This window comes from Dasypus novemcinctus, chromosome 23 (assembly GCF_030445035.2).
Source record: "Dasypus novemcinctus isolate mDasNov1 chromosome 23, mDasNov1.1.hap2, whole genome shotgun sequence".
Classification (NCBI taxonomy): Eukaryota; Metazoa; Chordata; class Mammalia; order Cingulata; family Dasypodidae; genus Dasypus; species Dasypus novemcinctus.
This window is the reverse complement of record NC_080695.1, coordinates 16,876,802-16,898,310: the sequence shown is the minus strand read 5'-3', so window position 1 is coordinate 16,898,310 and position 21,509 is coordinate 16,876,802. Positions and strand designations below refer to the sequence as shown.

Genomic DNA, 21,509 nt, shown 5'->3' with positions numbered 1-21,509 from the left:
TCTCAATAGAGAAATTACTCGAAAAAATTCAAGACCCATTCATGACAAAAACTCTCAGAAAACCAGGAGTAGAAGGGGATTTCCTCAATCTTACAAAGAGTATCTCCAAAAAGCTACACCTAACATCAGACTTAATAAGAAAAAAATGAATGCTTTTCCCTAAGATGGGAAAAAAGGAAGGATATTTGTTCTTTCTGCTTCTTTCAAAATTGTACTGGAAGTCCTTCCTAGCCAGTGTGGGGGGAAAAAAAAAAAAAGATATAGACTGGAAAACAGTATGGATATAGAACACTTGAGTAACACTATCGACCAGCTTGTCCTGCTTGACATTTTACCCAACAAACGAAGAATTAAGCATTCCCTTCAAGGACACACAGAACATTCAAGAAAGAACGTATAAGTGCATCTACAATCATATCTAGAATGAGTTTCACAAGGTCACAAGATATAAACATTATATTATAAAAACCAACTGCATTTCTATACAAAAGCAACAAACAATTGGAAAATGAAATTAGAAAGAGAATACTATTTACTATAGCATACAAAACATGACCTACTTAGGGATAAACAACAAAATCTTGCTGAGAGACAGTAAAGAAGACCTAATTAAATATAACATGTTTGGATTGGAAGACTCAAAAGTGTTAAATTGTCAGTTCTCTTCAGATTGATCTACAGATTCAATAGAACTCTAATGAAAATCCTGGCTGAATCTAAAATTTACACAGAAACTCAACTAGCCAAAACAATTCTGGAAAAGACCAAAGGGAAAGGACTCACATTACTCGATTTCAAGACTGACCATAAAGCTATAATATCAAAATAGTATGGTATTGGCTTAAGGACAGACATACAGATCAATGGAATAAATAGAAGGTCCAGAAAAAGATCCATACATATGCTAATTAATTTTTGACAAAAAAGCAGAAAGTCTTTCAACAAATGGCACCATAACACTTGGATATCCATATGGGAAAAAAACGAACCTCAATCCTTACCTCATATTATATTAATTAAATAAAAATGCATCAGAGACCTAAAAGTAAAAGGAGAAAGAACTATACGACTTCTCTTAGAAAAAACAGGAGAAAATATTTGAGCTTGGGGTATTCAATGATTTCTTAGAATATAATAGAACCAAAAAAAAAAAAGAAAGAAAAAGAAAAGGAAGGAAAAAATGGACTTGATTAAAATAAAAATCTTCTGCTCTTCGAAAGACAACAAATGGGGAAAAATAATCGCAGTGCAAATATCTCACAAAGGACTTGTATCTAGAATATATAAAGAATTTGTAACGTAATAAGACAAAATCATTGGAAAATGGGTAAAAAGACTTTAACAGATACTTTACAAATAAAGATAGATGAATGACTTTGCACATGAAAAAATGTTCACCATCAATACTCATCTGGAAAATCATGATGACATGTATTTATTACAACTCACTTAAAGATGAAATAGTAAAAGACTAACAATACCAAATGATGGAGAGAGGACATGATGTTTGTTGTTGGGGTGTGAAATGCTACACCTATTTTGAAAACCAGTTTGGTAGTTTCTTATAAAGTTAAATGTATACCTCATATAAAACAACAGTTATAACCGCAATAAAAGGCAAATGTAAAGAAAAATGTAATTTTTCACTTAATACCCTAATTTTTTAAACTTTATTTTAGTTTTAATTTTTCTAAATTATGTATTTTACTTCTTATGTTTAAACCTATCATTACTATCTCATTTCCCTATAACTGAATTTGGCAATATATTTAGCTTAATTTTTGAAGAAGTTTTGGATCATAGAAGGGTTCAACTATGGCAAGGGAAGAGCACTAGTATGGAGTGTCAATGATGGGAGATACCTGAGAGGAAGTTCACCTGGGCATACATATAAGGTATATAAATATGTTCAAATGTTCATGGGGCATTGCCACAGTGGGTAGAGATTCACCCAACAACTGAAAGAATACTGAATTTCCATCCTGGGGAGCTCTGCCACATTCTCTAATGGAACAGCAACAATTCCCCAAGTACAGGGGCAATGACCAGTGAAGAAGGATGGTCCATTGACGGGCCCTTGATACTGACAACTATGCTTATGAGCCTTTTAAGCTTGAAATTTCAGCTTAGCCTAGAGCTGCAGGATGCCTAAGAGTTACCTCCTGAGAACCTCCATGTTGCTCAAATGCATTATCCTCCCCCCAGCATGGGACAGGACTCCTGAGGATAAGCCTCCCTGGCACTGAGGGATTTCTACCAAGCACTGGTAGTGCTATAACTGGAAAAAGTCCCTGAATAAAAGGGGGAAATGGTAAAGACAAATGAGTTATATGGCTAAGAGACTTCAAAATGTGTCAGGAGGTCACCAGAGGGGTAATGCTTATGCATATCTCAGCAGGATCTCATAGACAGCTAAAGTCTATGGGGGGCTCCTGAGGGCTATGGAGATACCCAGAACCTATGGTCATGGCTGATATCTCCGGAGTTTGGTGCCTTGCCAGGGGGCCCTACTTTGGAGTTTGTGTTCCTGAATGTGACAGAGTTGGACTCAGATGTGGCTTTTCTACACATGCTTCTGTCCCTTTTATTGAACTTACAGTTGGTGCTGGAGTTGGTAGGTATATATCCAAGAGACTTGAACCTCTGGGCTGCCCGTGTGCCAGCTGGATCCTGAGCCTCAGCAGAGTTGCAACACCTACTCCCCAGTTCAGTGGACGCACCCAGGACAGCTAAGGAGGTGAGGATGGTCAACCACCACACCAAGGAATCAAGAGAGTCTACAACTGCAAGCAGGAGAATCTCATCCATCCGTCTTATGGGATCGAAACTCCCTTTCAATTAGAGGTGGAATGGGCATCACCATCCCAGAATCCTCAGGACTGGGGAATAAAATATGGGCTAGAGTGGACTTAGTGGTATTCTACTATAGACTTATTGTAATTCTAGCAACAGAAGAAAGTACATCATTGATGTGGAGACAGTGGCCACTGGAGTTGCTGAAGGCAGGGAGAGGGAAAAAGAGGTGCAATATGAGGGCATTTTGGGGACTTGGAATTGTTCTGAATGACACTGCAAAGACAGATATAGGACATCATTATGTATCCTGTCACAACCTACGGAATGGAGTGGGAGAGAATGTAAACTATAATCCATGCCATGTGGTAATGCTCCAAAATGTGTTCATCAATTTCAATGAATGTACCACACTAATGAAAGAAGTTGTTAATGTGGGAAAAGTGGGAGGTGTAGGGAGTGGGGCATATGGGAATCCCCTAGATAGACAGATATACTTTTAAAAAAATTTATTTATTCCCTCCACCCCCACCCCATGGCTTGTTTTGCTGTTCTGTGTCCATTCGCTGTGCGTTTTTTTGTGTTTGTCTCCCTTTGTTGCGTCATCTTGCTGCATCAGCTCTCCGCAGTGCACAGGCCAGCTTTGCCTTCACAAGGAGGCCCTGAGACGCAAACCCAGGGCCTCCCATATGGTAGATGGGAGCCCAAGTGATTAAGCCAAGCTGCTTGCTTCCCCTTATATATTTTTAATTTAACATTTTATGTAATCTATGTATCTTTTAAAAATAAATAAAAAATACATTTAAAAAAATGTATACCTAACATAGGACCCAACAATTCCTATCCTAGGTATTTACCTTATAGAAATGAAAATATATGTCCATGCAACAAGCTGTACATGGAAGTTCATAGAAGATTTGTGCCTAATAGTTTCAAATTGGATATAATTCAAATGTCCATCAACAGGTGACTGGATATGCAAACTGTTATCTGTCTATACACTGGAATTCCATTCAGCAATTAAAAGGAAAAGACTACTCACATCAGCAATGACATGGCTGAATCCTAAAACACTGTCCTGACTGAAAGCAGATACTTAAGAGTATTTTTGAATGAGTCTATTTATACAAAACTCTAGGAATGATCAATCTAATCTACAGTACCAGAAAGCATCATACAGAAAGGACCACAAGAAAACTTTTTTCATACTTTTATGTATTTTCTAGTGTTCTGCATTTTGATAGTGAAGGCAGATACTACCAAACTTTACACCTGAAAGGGGGAAATGGGTATATTTTATTGTTTATAAATTATACCTTAATAAAACTGATTTTAAAATATATTTTATTGAGCAAAGTTTTTCGTATAGCTAATATGTTAAAATTTCAAGTCCTTATTTATTCTTCATCTCATCCTCAGAATTCTGTTTTAAGTATACAAAGACTACTTAAAATAGTTTATTTTACAACTACTGTAATTATATATGCATTTCATCTGTAAACCATAAGAATATATTGGGGCTACAAAGCCTAAATTTTTTTTTGGCTGTTGGGGCACAAGAGCAAAAGAAGTTTGGAGATCACTGCCTGAGACAGACCTGGTTGGTGGCTGTGGCTCTCGTGGACTCCAGGAGGCTGAGGGAAGGTGGCAAGGGATGGTGGTGGCTTGGAGGAGCGTGGTAGTGGCTGAAGCGGGGGGAAGCGCTTGGATTTGCGATCTGTTTTGGGGGATCTGGCTAGCAGGCAGGGGTGGGGGGAAAGGGCCCGGGGCCAGGATGGATGGCAAAGTGATTGTTCTTTTCAGGTCATGGGGCGTTTTAGAGCCTGACAGATGCCAGGTAGAGGGAGAAAGGCTAAGACTAGGGTCCTCGGGCACTCCAACCTCTACGGTGCTGGCAGAGGAAGAGGAGGCTGCCTGTCCGAGGAGCAGCATCAACAGGTTGAGCAGGTGCAGCAGGTACAGACAACCCTCCATGGAGTTTTGCTGCAATGGGGAGAGAGATCAGGGCCAGGCGCTGGGAAATGTGATTCTCCTCTGACCATGTGTATTCTCTCGATGAGACATAAGTGTGTCGGAGAGTGGGGCAGAAAGTAGGCACGACATAGCACATGTGACACCGCGTATGCGTGGAAGGTGGCAGGGAGGGAGACAGGGCCTGTCTACGGCTGCTGATGCTCTAGGTAAAGTACCTTCCTCCGGTCCTTCAGGGCGTTTAATTCAAATACTTTGGTTTGGACTCTCTGGGTCCTTACGAAGGCACCGGGGGCGTGCCCAGATAAAACCCCACAGTCTTTCTACGCGGAAGCCTCGGAAGAAGGCTGATGTCGTGGAAAGCTGCAGAGGCTGCAAAAGAAGTGTTCAGATTTGGGTGGGGGCCGTGTGTGCTGGGGGAGGTTGGGGAGAAGGGGGCGGTGGGGTGAGGAGGGGTTTTGTGAACTGGTTGTGTGCACACACTGAGAGGGCTGAAGAGCCGGACCTCAACAGACCCAAGGCCCTGTGTGCGGAGAGCGCTGCTGCCAGGTGCTGTGCCCTGCCACCGGCCAGGGGACTGCGCCCCTGTGAGCACATTCCTGTGATGACATCACAGCGTGGCAGACGCTACTTTTCGCCAGGGCACTCTAGGCTAATGTAATCATACGACTACATAATTAACCCAGCTGTCTCATTAAGAAAATCAACTGGAATTCAGGGCATAATTAGTCATACGGCAATTAGCATGCTGATGAGCAGCCGAGGAGAAGCTGTCTCGATGGGGAGCGTGCCGGGACCACCCCAGTAACGGCAAAGGGGCCGAGAAGGTGCCACGCCTCCCCATGCCAGCAAGCCCGGGGGAGCCCCTGACCCCCCGTCTCGTGTGTCCTCTCCTGCGGCCCCCTGTCGAGGGATGGGGGGGACGATGAGCACGGGAGCCCGGAAAATGAGCGGCAGAATTCAAAAGCAGGAAGCAGTGGACTCAGGCGCCCGCTCTGGTCACGTGGGCCTTTCTTTAAAACGTCTGAAGCGAATTCCTCAGCCCGCGGACGTCCGGCACACAAAACAGAGGCGGCTGAAGCGCCAATTTGTTCATTCATCTCGTCACGGGAGGTGGGAAAATGGCCCGGGTTGGACTTCCGGCTCCCTCCCCGCGCCGGGCAGGGCCTCCGCTGCCCTCTGGCCTCCGGGGCCAGGACCCGCTGGCCCAGAGAGGGGACACGGGCTCCCGGCTGTAGCGCCCAGGGCTTCGGGCCTCGGCGACGGCCCCACCTCCACTTTCTGTCCCACTTCTGCCCCGTTTCAGTCCCTGCGGGTGCTTCTTAAATCTGAATGAAAATGTCTCGGGAAAGCCAACTGAAAACCCGTGAAGGGGATGGCAAGTGTCAGGCTAGCGAAGTTCCAGGGCTCTTGGCAGGGGCCAGGGCACCCGGGGAGGTACAGAAGACATGGACTGGAGTACCCTGTCGGGATTGGCTGGCAGGGCCACACTTCGCTAGCCTTCAAAATGGGATGAGAGTCTTGGCTAGGAGAAACATGGTGCATTTTGAAATAAGCCGTATGGTTTCAGCGCCTTTTTCAGGAATCTTCCTGAGGGGTCCTTGAATAAGAGACAAAGAAGAAGAGAACAACGGAGGGAACGATTTTCTCATTTTAACTCTAATGTGTCCTCACTGGAAACCAGGGAAAGGGGTGTGGAGGATCAGATTACTATTTTATGGTCAGAAACGAGGGTGTTCCAGTTTATTTCTGGATCCCCAGGTGCTAGGCTGATGGGGGAGTTCCCAGGACAGGGGTTTTTCCTAAATCCAAATGCAGAGCTCTGCCTGGGAGCCCCTTGGAGCTTTTGGAGAGGTCCTGAAAATGCCTCCGCCTATAAACCGGACTCTCTCCAGCCAGTGCTTCTTTAGGATTTCCCCAAATGGACAACGTCTACGCATCACAATCACGGCCGGTTAGCCTATGACGATAACACGTGAGAGACCAGTCCTGAAACGCAGTCTGAGACACATCCCCCTGAACGGGCCTGCTCGGATTTAAATCCTCAGGTCGGCCCTCCCGGGCCATGTCTACAGGACCTAAACCACACTGTACCAAGGCGTGAAAGTGAGTTTTACAAAGGAGCCGCAGAGGCAAGGAGGCAACAGCAACTCTCGAACTCGCAACTGAAGCAAGTTGTCAGCAGAGAAGTTCTGCAGGACTGACGCCCCGAGACGCTCACGCGGCGGCACCTCCAGCTGTCTGCTGTCCTCCTTTCTAAGAACTTTAAAAAAAAAATACCAGTTCCAGGATGTTTCTGGGGCAGAAAAGTCACAGTTGTATTTCGTACAAAGGTGTAAGTATTCCAGAAATACTAAACTGACTCCTGCTTAAGTTCTTATCTGTCGTTATTAAGAGCTTTTTAGAAACCAAAATTGCAACTTGATTATTTTACTGATTTATGCTTTTTTCTTTTCCTGATTGGAGGAATAAATACATGCTCATTGTACAAAATTTCAAAAGTAGCAAGAAGCAAGAGCAAGCCACCCGGGCAAGGTCAATTACTGGCAGGTTATGCACAGCATCTTAATTTTGCTCAGAACAAAGTAAAATTCCAGCTCTCTGAGAGGTTCACACTTTAAGAGCTGAGATATGTATCCTTGTGTCACCACAGTAACGATGGAGGCTGTTTTATCTGTTTAACTACAGAATTATTTCCCACCCCCCAAAAGGTAAGCCATCCAAGGGAGCGCCGAGTCTCCTGCAGGGCTGGACCCCCCGGGGCACGGTCCAGGGCCGGAGGTGCAATGGACGCCGGGAAGGCCTGGCGCTGTGAGTGCAGAGGTGTGGCAAACAGGCGCCTTGAGTCTTGTTCTGGACACCTGGGGTCACTGCTGTTGATAGTCCTTGCAGGCTGCTCTCAGCCACATTCGGATTCCCACGGGTGGAACGATCCTGCCCCCTGATTAGGGAGCCTCAGGCCAGCCGTCCTGATCAGCAAATCAGTAAGTATAAACCTCTCTTACAGGCGTGTCAAAATTGAAAAAAATGTAACATGGCTGCACATTTGGGACAATCCCTGCATACTGAGCATATACTTCATGATTTAAAGTCTGTCCACGATAAAATTGGCAGATTAAACCACCTGATTTTCCAATGTAAAATTCTGGGACGTGGACTTGGCCCAGTGGTTAGGGCGTCCGTCTACCACATGGGAGGTCCGGGGTTCAAACCCCGGGCCTCCTTGTCCCATTTGGAGCTGGCCCACGCGCAGCGCTGATGCGCGCAAGTAGTGCCGTGCCACGCAGGGGTGCCCCCACATAGGGGAGCCCACGCGCAAGGAGTGCGCCCCGTAAAGAGAGACGCCCAGCGCGAAAGAAAGTGCAGCCTGCCCAGGAATGGCGCAGCACACACGGAGAGCTGACGCAAGATGATGCAACAAAAAGAAACACAGATTCCCGTTCCGCTGACAACAACAGAAGCGGACAAAGAAGAAGACGCAGCAAATAGACACAGAGAACAGACAACTGGGGCGGGGGAGGGGGGAGGGCAGAGAAATAAATAAATAAATCTTAAAAAAAAAAATCTAACTTCCTTGTGAATCTAAATGTAAAACCCACTTGCTGTTCTCTAGAGATCAACAATTAGAGCTGATACGAGAATTGGAAACGGAAGACTAATCTCCCCATTTTTTTGTTGGTCTTCCGTTGTATTTCTGTAAACAGGCCAGGCCCGTGTCACCAGCAGTGTCACCTGGGGGTGACGAGGCTAACGCTGTGCTGAGCTTCCTCTCCTTACACTCCTCATCCAACCACAGCCAAATCCGTTTTACCTCCACTGGAGACGGTCAACATCTGTCCACTTCTCTCCAACCCCACACCCACGACCCAACACGAAGCCACCTCGACTTTCCCTCCCCGTCACCTTGGGCTCCTTCCCAATCTGTCATCCAAACCGCAGCCAGAATGACCTTTTAAATACACACATCTGGTCATGTCAGTTCCCTGCTCAAAACCCATCGGTGCTTTCTTTGTTAGATAAAGTCCAGAACCCGTTGTAGGTGCTACTAGGCCCCCACCTACACTCCCGGCTTGGGGCCATCCCGCCTGAGTGATGAGTGATACCCTCACCCAGCGGTCCCTCTGACGGGCAGGGCCTTGGCTTGGACGCTGTCTTATGGGGCCACTCCAGTTACTGCCCTTCTCCTTGCTCACTAAGCCCCACTGGCCTTGGCTGCGCGCTCCCAACGTGCTGGCCTCCGTCCTGCCCCAGGACCTTTGTACATGCTGTGCTCCCTATCAGAAAGCTTGTCACTTGGCTGCCTCCTAAGGGTTCTTCCGGCCTTGCCCCTGCACAATCCTCCCTGTCTTATCCTCTCAATGCCCAGCAGACTTTGCCTTCAGTGTACTTGTCACACCTCAAATTCAGTAACCATTTGTGTAAATACTTTCAAAGTCCAGATTCTAAAGTCCTGCCTGGGTCTGTTTTGTTCTCTGCTCTATCCCTAAGCCCCCGCACAGCTCCTGACACTTAGTGGGATGCCGAGGGTCGCGGCAACATGGAAGAAGAGGGCGATTTGGCTGAAGGAAGGAGTGTGACTCTGGTGAAAAAGTCTCTTAAAAATCCGACCAGGCTGCGAGGAATGACCGGGTGGTGGCAAGTGAGAAAGACCCTAACGAGGGGTCTAAACTCTTCTCGTTGCTGGGGGCACTTCTCGGGGCAATCGGAGTCCAATGCCAAAGCGCATTTAAACGTTTCTGGATGCGAAGATGAGGAGAGGGAGGAGCCAGAGGGCTGCCAAGCCGTTCCTTCTCTTGATCAGCTGGGCCGCAGCCCCAAAGGCGAGGCAGGCAGGGGGGTGGGGGGTGGGCTAGGGGGCCAGCCCACGTTTGGTGCTGGGATGCCAGCCGGACAGCTGTTAAACCACACACGGATTCTGGACACCAAGTGCCGGCCACAGAACTTCAGGCCTCGGAAGCTCATGTGTCGGCTTGGCAAGCCCAGAACGCCAAGTGCCATATAAGTGTCTTTGCAGGCGCGTAAATCTTTACAGAGTGAAGCCGGAGCAAAAGGGGAGTTCAGAGAGCGATTAAACTGCTACAACTCAATGAGCGCTACATTCTGGGCTATTGCAATTTAGGTTGTTATAATGCTCCAGAGAGCTCTCCCTCAATGGGAACTGCCAATCTCGCGAGTCTAGTTCAATGTGAACAATTAAAGCTGGAGACCAAAAAGACTGAGAAGGCACTTTGAAGAAATAATTTGATCATTAACTGATCCATTCACTCAACAAATATTTACTGATTTCTGCTATGCAGCAGGCACTGGGCTAGACATGAGGGGAGTAATCGGGAAGACCACACGGTTCTAGCCCCTCTGCCAGGTAGAAAGGAAAAGAGATGAGTCAGGGAGTACTTCTAATGGGGGGTGTAGACAGGTCCGGGCAGTGGGAGCGAGGGCGCTGCGTGCGTGTGTGTGTTTCCCCCGCTGTTAGTTTTTGGGTTATAATTAGTATTATTTTTCAAAAAACTTCAGTGGCTGTTCTTTGCAACTACAAGAAAGAACTTACTGCACCCCACGAATGTTTCTGGGTTCAACCAGACTGACGCCTGATGCACACAGTTGTGGCACCCCGGGTCCCCTCAGTGGCGTGACTGTCAGTAAATGCAGCGTCACTGACCAGGCCCCTCGCACGACGACTTCATCTGAAAAATCATCAGACTGTAAAACCCAGGTAGAGAGCGCCCAGCTCCATTCCTGTTTTTCAAATCACTTGGCAGATCTGCCAGGAGACAGCATTTATATTTGTCAGAAAGAAATACCTGGGAGGCAGGAAAGAGTGGACTTTGGGGCATGCAGATGTATTCTGATTGACTTTTATTATTACAGGAAACGGCCAACACCTATGTGCACCCATCATGTTAAATTTAAGCTGCAAACTTCAATTCTCCAGCCCAAAATGTGATAATTATGAAGGAGATTACCAATAGAGGAAAAACGCGTATGGTTTAATATTCAGTGAAAAAAGCAGAGCAGACGTGACAGTCACCTCCTGACCAAAGCTGATGGAAATTAAAAAAAAAGAAAATCTCTGCATTTTCCCTGGGAAATTGAATGAAATAACTGCAGAAAAAACCCAATGACTTGCTAAAGTGGCAGTCAAATTCGGCAATTTCACCAGGAGAAAACTCAAGTGCAGAAGTGCTTCCCTTCTTGTTTCAAAAGCGGGCGTGAGGTATTTAGGAACACAGCGACGAGAGGCTCTCTGGGTCTTTGGTAAAAGACGAACGGCCACAACGTGACAGAGGTTCTTCACTGGGAGAGACTCCTTTCCTGGCTTCCTGCCCAGGGAATGGCGGTGGCAGGAGCATCTACGGCCCAAGGTAGAGCAGAACCTTCCTGAGCAGGCGGTACAGGCAAAACACTCCACGAACGAAGCACCCGGAAATAGAAAGTTACACTTGTCAAAGCGCAGGTTGTACTCTTGCTGCAAATTCTTTTCCCCCGAGTCAGCGTGGACATGACGCAGTTCAGAAAGGAAATCCAGCCAGCACCTTGTGCACCGGGGCGCCAGCACCAGAAAATGCAAGGCGCAGCCTGGCATCAAAGGGGCAGCCTTGTGAGCCTTGGCCGGAGACTGGGAAAGCCCTAGGCAGATGCAAACCGGCCCAGACAATCGAAAGGCCAGGGCTGGCAGCTACGAGCTGGACAAGCTCCTCAGAGGGCAGAAGCTCCAGAGGGCCTCAGGCCAGCACCACCCTCACCTCCTCTGAGGAGTCTCGGGCCCAACAGCCACCTAGAGGTGACCCCAGAAAGACGGTGTGGAGTGGAAGGGAAGGGATGTACCATCTTAAGAAGATGCAAGATCCCAAACCACACGATGCGACAACAGAAAGAAAACCATTCTCCACCACTAGGGGTTCCCTCCCTCTGCTTCCATTTTACAGATGAGGAAACCGAGGTCCAGACGGGAAAAGGGATGTGGCTGAGCCTTCACAGCAAGCCCCTGGCAGGAGAATTTGGACCTCCCAGCTCCGCGTCCAACCTGCTTTCCACTGCTGCCTATGAGGTAGGGCCTCTATTAAGCCCACTTCCAGGGAGATCAGCACAAGAATACAAGAACACAAGAACAGGCACAAAAGGAGACCTGCTTCCATTGTGCTTTGTTAAATGAGTGCTAGTAATGTCAACAATGTGTGAAGAATGACTCATAAAGGCAAGCAGGCAACTCAGTGGGTGGGGAAGGGAGAGTGGTGGTGATTTGGCTGCTGTGATAGGAGGTCCAAGTCCCTTTCTCAATTTTCTCATCTGAGTCTCTCCAGGACTGAGCTGGGACCCATGTGGTCATGTCCATCACCTCCGCACAGATTCTGGACACTGGGGAACAGGGGAGCCAGTGGACGAGGGGCTCTAATCTGCCCCACTTTCCTAAAACAAGAACTGGCAGCCATCATTTCTCAGGAGGCCCAACAAGTGTTATTAAAATCTGAACCCTTTGGTTCTTTTAAAAGAAGAAAGAAGCCAATTGCTTAGCTGTAGCTGAAGGGGGTACCAGTTGCCCTTCAGCTAAAACCCTAAAGTGAAAGATCGGGCCAGAGGCCAGCTAATTCCCCAGATGGCCTGGCAGGGGAGCAACTACCAGTCCCGACTGCACTTTGGGTTGCTCTATTGCACTTTGGGTTACCAGAATCTCAGACGCCCACAAAGTCAGCACAGCACGCCCACATCTGTTCCACCCCTTCTCTGTGACTGGCGCGCTCTGCCACCAATAGAAAGGCAGCCCCCAGATTAGGGCTTCAGCATTTATAAAGGCATTGTTAGAGATTATAGGATGACTTTAGCAAATGTATCTAAATTCCAGATCTGTTGCAAGTCTGGGTTTTTGAGAATTTGTGTTCCCAGAACTCCCTGGTTTCCCAGCAAGTTGCCACTGGCAGCATAATTCCCTTAGGAAAGCAGAGAAGGATGGGCCCCAAATCCATCAGCTCAGAAGACGCCCCCCACTTCCCCCGATGGGATCTAAACACAGGGGCTTACCTGGAACATCAATCAATCTCTTGTAGACGTTCAAGAAGGCTGCCTCGGCTTCTTTGCTTCTTTTACTCAGTGCATCAATCTGAAAGGGAATGAAAGGAAGAAAAGAAAAACAAAGAGCTCAACATTTGTCAAGAGGTAATTTAAAAATCATTATACATCAAGTGAGCTCCCACAGCAAATGCAAGTCTGATTTCTTCATGTAGGTGCTGGATAACTGGACCTTCGTGCTCCTTAGGGAAAATGCCTGCAAACAAATAAAAGGAAGGCAACTCATGTGGGCCCAGTTCATTGGGGGAAACGGAGGCAGGGGCAGTGCTCTGGGATTATGAAGCCTTTTACAGCACTGAGGAAGAGCCAGGAGTCCTAGTGCCCATTTGTGAGTGAGCTTCCACAGGGAAAAATGATCCCGAGCCCTTCCTGGTCTCGTCCTTCTACAAGCACTGCCTGCAAGCTTAGCAGGGGCCAGGCGCTGTGCTGGAGGCGGGGCTAGAGAGAAGTTTGGCCCAGGAGGGAAACAGGTATGCAAAGGAGGCATTATACAGCAGGAAAGGGCAAGCGGCGCCAGGGGACCCTGAGAAAGAGGTGACCCTGGAACAGTCTGCCAAAGCCATTCACCTGGGTAGAAAGGTGAGACCCTGTATTAAAGGGGAAGAACAAGTTCTAATGCCCAGAGAAAAGTTCTTAGGTTTGGGGATTGAAGAAACTTTTCAAGAATTTTATGAAAACCAAGGGCCCTCCTCCTAGACATACACACATACACACAGAGTTGTGTGTTCACACTTTAGGACTCTCACATGTCCTCTTGAGTTTCCTTCATGAAATCCAGATTAACAACCCATGGGGAAGTGGATTTGGCTCAACTGATAAAGCATCTGCCTACCATATGGGAGGTCCAGGGTTCAAACCCAGGGCTTCCTGACCCATGTGGTGAGCTGGCCCACGTGCGGTGCTGATGTGCGCAAGGAGTGCTGTGCCACGCAGGAGTGTCCACTGCATAGGGGAGCTCCACGCGCAAGGAGTGTGCCCCGCAAGGAGAGCTGCCCTGCGCAAAAAAAAAAGCGCAGCCTGCCCAGGAGTGGCACCGCACACATGGAGAACTGATGCAGCAAGATGATGTAACTAAAAGAGACACAGATTCCCAGTGCCGTTGACAAGAATGCAAGCAGATACAGAAGAACACACAGTGAATGGATACAGAGAGCAGACAACGGGGTGGGGGTGGGGGGATGGTTGGGAAGAGAAATAAAAATAAATGAATAAATCTTAAAAAAGAAAAAAAGAACCCATGGATGGAACTGCAATGAACTGGGAATATGTGGGGTCAGCAAGCTGTCTGCTGTGGAAGGAACACATGTGCATTGTGAGGAGCTGTGAGTGATGAGACGGGAAAGGTTTAACTGGGACAGATCATAAAGGGCCAGAGGTGCCACAAACAGGAGGACAGGAGGTGGCAGGACGGAGGGGGATGGGTTGGAAGTTGTTGCCTCTGTCCAAGGGGACATGAGGGGTCTTGGGCGAGGGCCGTGGCTGTGGGACTAGGTAAGGGGCCAACCAGCAAGGTGAGGGTGGCAGGAGGTGAGGGTGGCACTGAGCTGACGGGAGGCACGAAGCAACAAGGCAAGGCAAGTCGGTGCCCAGGCTACGTCTGTCTTGTGAGCTACCCTAGCTGAACTAGTTTTCCCCCAATGTGGAAGTCTATTCATCAAAGAAAGGCGGTGCGTGAAACTCCCAAGTATGCAGGACACACGTCCCAGGAGCCTCCAATTATTAGAGACACTCATTACATTATTTAGCTCATAAAACACAATTGCTGAGACAACAGATCGCTTTTTACACCTGAAGCATGCAAGATTTTACATGTGCAAACTTCATATTGGCTCAGGAAAAGGACAGTAAATTATATATTCCTTCGGCCCCCTTATAGAATTACACTCTCTGTCTACAATGTTATTAAAGAGGCAAAAGGATGTGGTTTAATTACAGGGCCTCTCCCACCGAGACAACCAACAATTTGTTAAAGGCTGGGAGAGCTCACCTCACCGCAGCGAGATGGGAAGGCCTCAGGGTGTGGAAGGCAAGGGTGGGGGGGCCACGTCTCCCCAGGAGATCCAGGGCAAAGCCAACCAGTTCAACCCAGGCGGCTCCCACTTCTAACAGGCTGGGTTCCAAAAGCCCCATTGGAAGTCAGGTGCTTGGGAGTCAGACACATTTTTCCCCCCATAAAATAAGGCTGTGATTCAGGTGTCGGAGAGGTTCTCAGAATAATCTACGAGACCTGCTTAACCACAACACATTCTCCATTTTTAAAATAAAATGTCAATTTTTCTGGTTATTCGTAATTCATGCTTGTAGCACAATTAGAAAACATATCAGAAACACAGAGAAGAAAATTTTCATTCTTCCACTTTGGTGGAAGTAAAAAAAATACATACGTGTGTGTGTGTGTGTGTGTGTGTGAGAGAGAGAAAGAGTGAATGAAATTCCAGAATAGGCAAATCTTTAGAGACAGAGGACGGGGGGTGGAGGATGATGGATAAGGGGTGAGGTGTTTTCATTCTGGGGGAACGAAAGTGTTCTAAAACTAATTGTGATGTTGCATCACTTTGTGGATATACTAAAAGCTAGTGAGCTGTACACTGTAAAAGGGTGGATTTATGGTATGTGCACCCTGTCTCTGTAAAGCTGTTAAAAACATGTATGCATGTACATAATTGAAATCAAACTTTTGTAAAATTTTAACATATCATAAATCTTTGTCTACAGCCATGACCCATCTTGGAAAACGTCTTAATGCTGTTTTGACCGCGCCCGGCCACCAAGCGCACAGCTGTGCTGCATACATTCTGGCTGTGCCCCTCCAGATGCTGGAACCTCCCCCTGCCCGGGGCTTTCTGGCTCCTCCGGAGAGCAGCGCGGCGGTGGGAGCAGAGGCTTCCCAGGCGCAGGACGGGGAGCTGGCCCGGCTCATCTCCAAGCCCCTCGACAGCCGCTCAGAGGCTTCTCCAGCAGCTCAGCCTGCGCCTGGAGAGGGTCTCTCGCCCCCCTGGGCGTTCCACCTGCAGCTAGAAGGGGGCTGCCCCTGGCCTGGTTCTTCTCTGTCCTGGGGAGTTCGCATGGCAGGCCATGCCTTGGTACCCCCACACGGCACCCCAGAGCCCATGGTGCTGTGCCCTCTTCTCCCCCCCATTCTCCAGATGCAGGAGGATCCAAGCCCAGGGCTCAGAGTTCAAGGCCAGCCCAGTGAGCCCCATTCCTTCAGGATGTCGCTGGACCTCCAGGCTTCTTAGAAGCAATGAGCTTACTTGTTGAGGTTCTTCCCCTAATTAACCCCTTATCCCCAGTAATGTTTTCAAAAGTGTCTGGAAGAATTTGTTGATGCTGGGAATGTTGACACTTCTATGCAAAATCACGCTTTCGACTCCTCCCCATGCCCACTGTCCAAGAACAGGGCTTAGGAGTTGCCTTTTGGTCTACCCTCATCCCTCTCCCTTCCCTGCTTGCCTCCTTTTCTTCTGTGGGCTTTTCCTGGGCTGCCACATTCGGGAATTCCTCACAGCAGCTGGGATTTCCTCCTGGCGTGCTCTCGCCAGTTTGGGCCACCCTTCGCTGTACCTCTGCCCACTGGAGACCTACCCATGCTTCAAGAGCCAGTGCGAGCCACGCTTCCTCCAGAAGGCTCCTGCTGGGTTCCCTCCAGCTGGCGGTGCTCGGAGATTCGAGGGAGGAATGCAGCCCGGGACCCAGCCCCTGGAGCCAGGCTGCCTGGGCTCGAATGCCAGCTCCACCTTATCTGCACAGTGGGAGACGGCACCCACCTCTGGGGGCCGGGCAGCTCAGTGAGCCAGCACGGCTGAAGCGCTCAGGGCTGGCGCCGGCAAGGGCTGCAGAGCGAGCTCGTCACGTGCAAGAGTTTTCCTCCAGGCGCCCTTGGACAAGGATCAGTTCCAGGCAGCTACAAACCGGGTAGCGGGGCCATCCCCCTGAGTGTGGGAGGTGTGCCAGCCGTCCCGCCCTCCGCCCGCCTGCCGCAGGAGCTCGGGCACCCACCACCCCGAGACGGCGGCCCCTTACAAGGGAAGGGACTTATGAGTGGGAAGAGGCGGCTTGGGGAAAGGTGCGACACACCTGGGGTAAGGCATAGGCTGATTGGGCTCCTGGTCAGACATTCTGGTGACTTAAGGGTGCAAATGCTAACCCGAGGCAGATGGCCTGCCTACCATTTCCACCACCTTAAAACCATTTCAAAGCACTGGCCAAGGACACAGCTACCTTCTAAGGGCAGAACGGGGCAGATTTATGGGAGACCTGATGACCTCGGGGGCCCCCTGGAAGGTGAAACCTGTCCTTCACCGAGGGATCCCCCAGGCTGGGACCAGCCTACTTTTTCAAGCTTACCTCCTGCCACACCCGATCACTCCCTGTTCCCTGAATGCATAAGCAATTTCCCCTGGACTGGAAGGCGCCTCCTTGGAATGTTCCTCTGATGAGCCAGCTCTCCGTTGAGAGTCACCCCCGCCCCCAGCACCCTGAGGTTGCCCCACTAGAGATAAAGCGCCCCCAGGAGATCCAGAATTCCTTGGAAGCTCAAACTCTGGTCCCAGCTGCCTTTCTCCCCATGACTGTTCATTGGGGTCTGATACATTTTTATTGTGTGGATGAAAATCTATCTAAATTGATCAACTGTTTTATTTGTAGCAGTGAGCAAATGGGAAAGGTGTCCAGTCTTAAATCTTTATGAAAACGCCTAATGTAAAGCACTCTTGGCTTAACAAGCATTCTTCGACAGCAGGCAGACATGTGGCTGGAGGCAGCGGCGCAGAAGCCATCTTGCCCCCACCCCCCAGTGTCCGAGAGGGCTCGCTGGCTCGGCCCGCTGCGGCGGGCTACACCTCCTCCCTGCAGAGAGACCCAACGCCTTCTACACATTTCCTGGGCTCGACGCTTATGCCTTTTAGCTACCTGCCTTTTATAAACGTGGACTTTGGTTTTTCTGTAATAAGAATTAAATTTAAGGAGAAATTGCCATATTAGGTGTTTTATTCTAAATTTCAGAATCTCAATATTTACTTATGGATGAAAACTCAAGAATCCAGGTTTGGGGAACAAGTTCATGGAAATCAGCCAGGAGGCCCCTGAGGCTTAGAAGGGGTGAGAAGGGGCCCAGAGGCTTGGGGGCCGGCAGAGCTGCGTGCGGGACTCAGCGGCCACTGGCGTCCTGTGCTTCTGCTCCCCATCACTGCTGCCCTTCCGTACGAGATGCCCCATGTCACGCGGCTGGTGGCGGAGGATGAGGGATCACTGTCGCCCTGCTGCTGTCAGTTGGCCCGGTGCCAGGTGAGTGCAGAACCCACCGCAGCTGGCGTGATGGCCACGAGGGGTGACTCCACACCTTGTGGGAGCGGTCTACGTGACACGGTGGTACGCGTCGGCTCACGGCGAGAAGGATAATGTTTACCTGGCACGGCACACTGCCCCACCCCCAGGTGCCACACAGGAGGATGCCTTGGCACACCAGCTGGGAAGCGCAGATACTAAAACGTGGATCTTTACAAGGGCCCAGGATCACCAAAAAGAAATGAAACAGAAAGCCTGGTCTTCCCATGTCCCGCTAGCAATGACTGCTTAACGAGTGCCGCTGATGTGGATGTGAAAGAGGCTCCTCTTTCCAGGGGGGCTCCTGGCCCCAGCCTGCCAGCCGGAGGGCAGGGCAGTGCCGCCCAGTGCCGTGAGTCCCATCACTAACGCGAAAACAGTGAGGCTCTCCTGGGCCAGTGCACTAACCTCCCTATGCCTCAGTTTCTTTACCTGCAAAGTGGGGACACTAGACCTTGGCTGCTGAGGATGAAAACCGAAGGGGCTTCTGTAAAGCCGGCTCTGCCTCTTGGATGCAGAAATGGGCCAGGCCAGCTCTGGGTGGGGGGCCTGGCTCTTGGGGGGCCACTTAGCTGGCGGAGAGAATGCGGGCTCTGAGGGTAACACCGAGTTGGGTTCAAATCCCAGCTCTGCTACGTGCTCTCCTTGGGGGCAGGGCGCGGGCTGTTTACGCCTTGGTCTCTTCCTCTGTTAAGCTAGGCGACCGCCCCCTACTCGTTGAGCTGCCACAGGCGTTACGTGCGACCTCCTCCCCCGCCCAGTGGCCACACGGTCTGCTGTGGACAGAGAAGGAGTGAGCATCGGTGACTTCCCTAATAAACCCACACCCAGCACGCTCCTTGCACTGCCCGTTGGTCTAGCTCTCCCCTCTCTGCAGTCCTGCCAAGCAGGACACGAAACGCCCCTATCGTGGGGGACCCGGACCGCTTCAACCACATCATCCTCAGGAACAAGCCACCAGCCTCCACCCTGGGTGCTTACAAGCCAATGATTCAGAAATTAACACAGACCATTAAAAGAATTTCCAGATCGATGTGCTCTGCTGGACGACGGGCCAGTCGCGGGCCGCAGGGAGATGACAGAAGAGTTTTGTCTCACCGTCAGTCTGGCTATGGGGTTTTTGGCCGCAGAGTGTTTTCAAGAGCAAAATATGATTTGAAGAGTCGCGTGGAATACCAGAGTCAACTGAGAACCGCCAAGATCCAGTCCAAACGAGATGAGCACGTGGGACAAATCTTTGGAGTTCTAATTTTAACTGAACATGGCCACGTAAAAGGAACAGGCGTATTTTCTGAACCAAAATAAAAATAGCCGAGAGCCCAGTAATTCCCCTCTAAGTAGACGCTCCTTTAGGTTTGGCTAAGGGCTAGCCCTGGCGCTGGCAGGAGAGTCTTACAGGGAGAGGAGGGAGGACCCGGGGCAGTGTGGGGACAGGGATGGTGGACCTGGGTGGGGCCAAGCTGCTCTGTGCCTCAAGGTCACGGTGCTTCCAGCCGCCAGCAGGGAGTTCCCTGAGGCCGGAGAACGCCCACTGGGCTTCTCCAGCCACGGGGGTGGACAGGATTTGCTGGAAAGCCCTTCACGCCAGTCAAAGCGGGGTGGACGTATTCGGTATGGCACTTCCGGGTTAGGAAAAACTGCGCTCAAGACTCAGGCAACGACAGGATCCTTCGTTGAGAAACTAAAGGAGAAGGGATATTTCTTATCTGTCCTCAAAAAACAGTCTCTAAAAGATGAACTGGCAATGTCCAGAAGACTGAATCATGAGGAATGAATGAGGGAACGAGGAAGGGGTCTGTGGCAGAGGATAATAGGAAGAGGAAAGATAATACAAGGAGCTGCCAGCGTCGTGAGAGCCCGCGACAGGGCGCCGAGCCTGTGCGCGGATGTCCAGCTCTGGCTGTCTGCGCAGAGCCCGGGGGCTGGGAAGGGGGCTGTGGCGGGGAAGGAGGACCGCCTGGCTCCTCTGTCAACCGGAACCAACAGGGGCAAGCCCCAGGGGGGCAGAGCTCAGCTCGCCAGTGGGCGGGAACCGCGATGCCCGCCCCAGAGCCACTCAGAGGCGGCAGGCACCGGCTGTCTGCCTCATCACCAACCCGCCCCTCGACCAAATCGTGCAGAGTGGCTGGGACATGCTGGACGCCTTGCTGTGCTGGCCTCTGGGGAGCTGGAGCCTGTGGCTGCTTCTCCCGAAGGGCTCAGGACGGTGCAGGCTCAGGGGGCTCACAGGTAAATCACAGCAGGGCTGTGGGGGAAGGATTCCCAGGGCAGGAGATGCCCAGTTCCGATTTTTACGCTGTTTATTTTTGTGACCAGATAACGTACGTGCATGGTAAAAAAAAAAAAATAGTGAGGTATAAAAACATAACGCGTATCCCAGGAAGGTTGTGGGGTACAAAAACAATACACAAAAATCAACTGCCTTTCTATACACAATTTAAAAATGAAATTAAGAAATTAAAACAGGAATAAATTTAACAAAAAGAAATACAAGAGCTGAAATCCAAAAACTACAGAACATTGTTGAAAGATATTTAAGAAGACCTAAATAAATGGAAAGACGTCCAACGTTCATGGACGGGAAGACGTATTACTGTTAAGATGGCAATCCTTTCCCAAACTGATTTACGGATTCAAGGCAACCTCTATCGAAATCCCAGCTGCCTTCTCTGCAGAAATTGGCAAGTGGATCCTAAAAGTCATATGAAAATGCAAGGTACCCAGAAGAGCCAAAGCAATTTTGAAAAAAGAACAACACTGGAGGGCTCACACGTCCTGATTTCTATAGACACACTCTCCTCCTTTGTAAACACAAATCGTAGGATATTATAGATGCCCTTCTGTGTCCTGTGTTTTGCAAGCTTAAAGTGAGCTTTACAGACGGTGAATGTCAGTGTCATTCATGGGGGGGGGCATGGAAAGACGCTGGAACAGCACGCCTTGTTCACACGTGGGACCTGTTGTGGCTTGGAGCAGAGGGGCTGAGCTGGAGGCGTGAAGCCAGACCACCAAGGGTGGGCCTGGGGCTAGGCCGGGGGGGGGGGGGGGTGTTGCTATAGGGGCCCAAGGATGTGAGCAGGAGGGTGGGGAGGTCACCCAGCAGGAGGCAGCTCAGGAAAGGGCCGGCAGGAGGACTGGGAAGGAGGCAGCCAGGCGTCAGAGGAGGTCAGGGGAAGAGAGCGCTGGCCGGGGGCTTGTGGGCTGAGCGCCCCCCACCCTCGCACCTCTGGTGCAAGCTGTGTGTGCAGGGGTGGGGGGAGGCCTGGGGGGCGCTCCGGGGGCTGGAGCCCCCTGGGCCGCCGAGGGTCCCAGTGAGGTCCCTTGGGGAGTGTGGGGGTGTGTGTGTGCCATGAGGG

The 21,509-nt window shown here is 49.9% G+C and overlaps 1 protein-coding gene across 7 annotated transcripts in view; it reads right to left on the bottom strand.

The window, feature by feature from the left end:
* The window catches only part of CUX1 (cut like homeobox 1), a 336,617-nt gene that overhangs the window by 132,853 nt on the left and 182,255 nt on the right, over window positions 1-21,509 (bottom strand). For all 7 annotated transcript variants that reach the window (XM_058285907.2, XM_058285909.2, XM_058285904.2 and 4 more), the window contains exon 4: window positions 12,781-12,859. In XM_058285907.2, coding sequence (XP_058141890.1) covers window positions 12,781-12,859 — 79 coding nt within the window. The remainder of the gene's footprint in view (window positions 1-12,780; window positions 12,860-21,509) is intronic.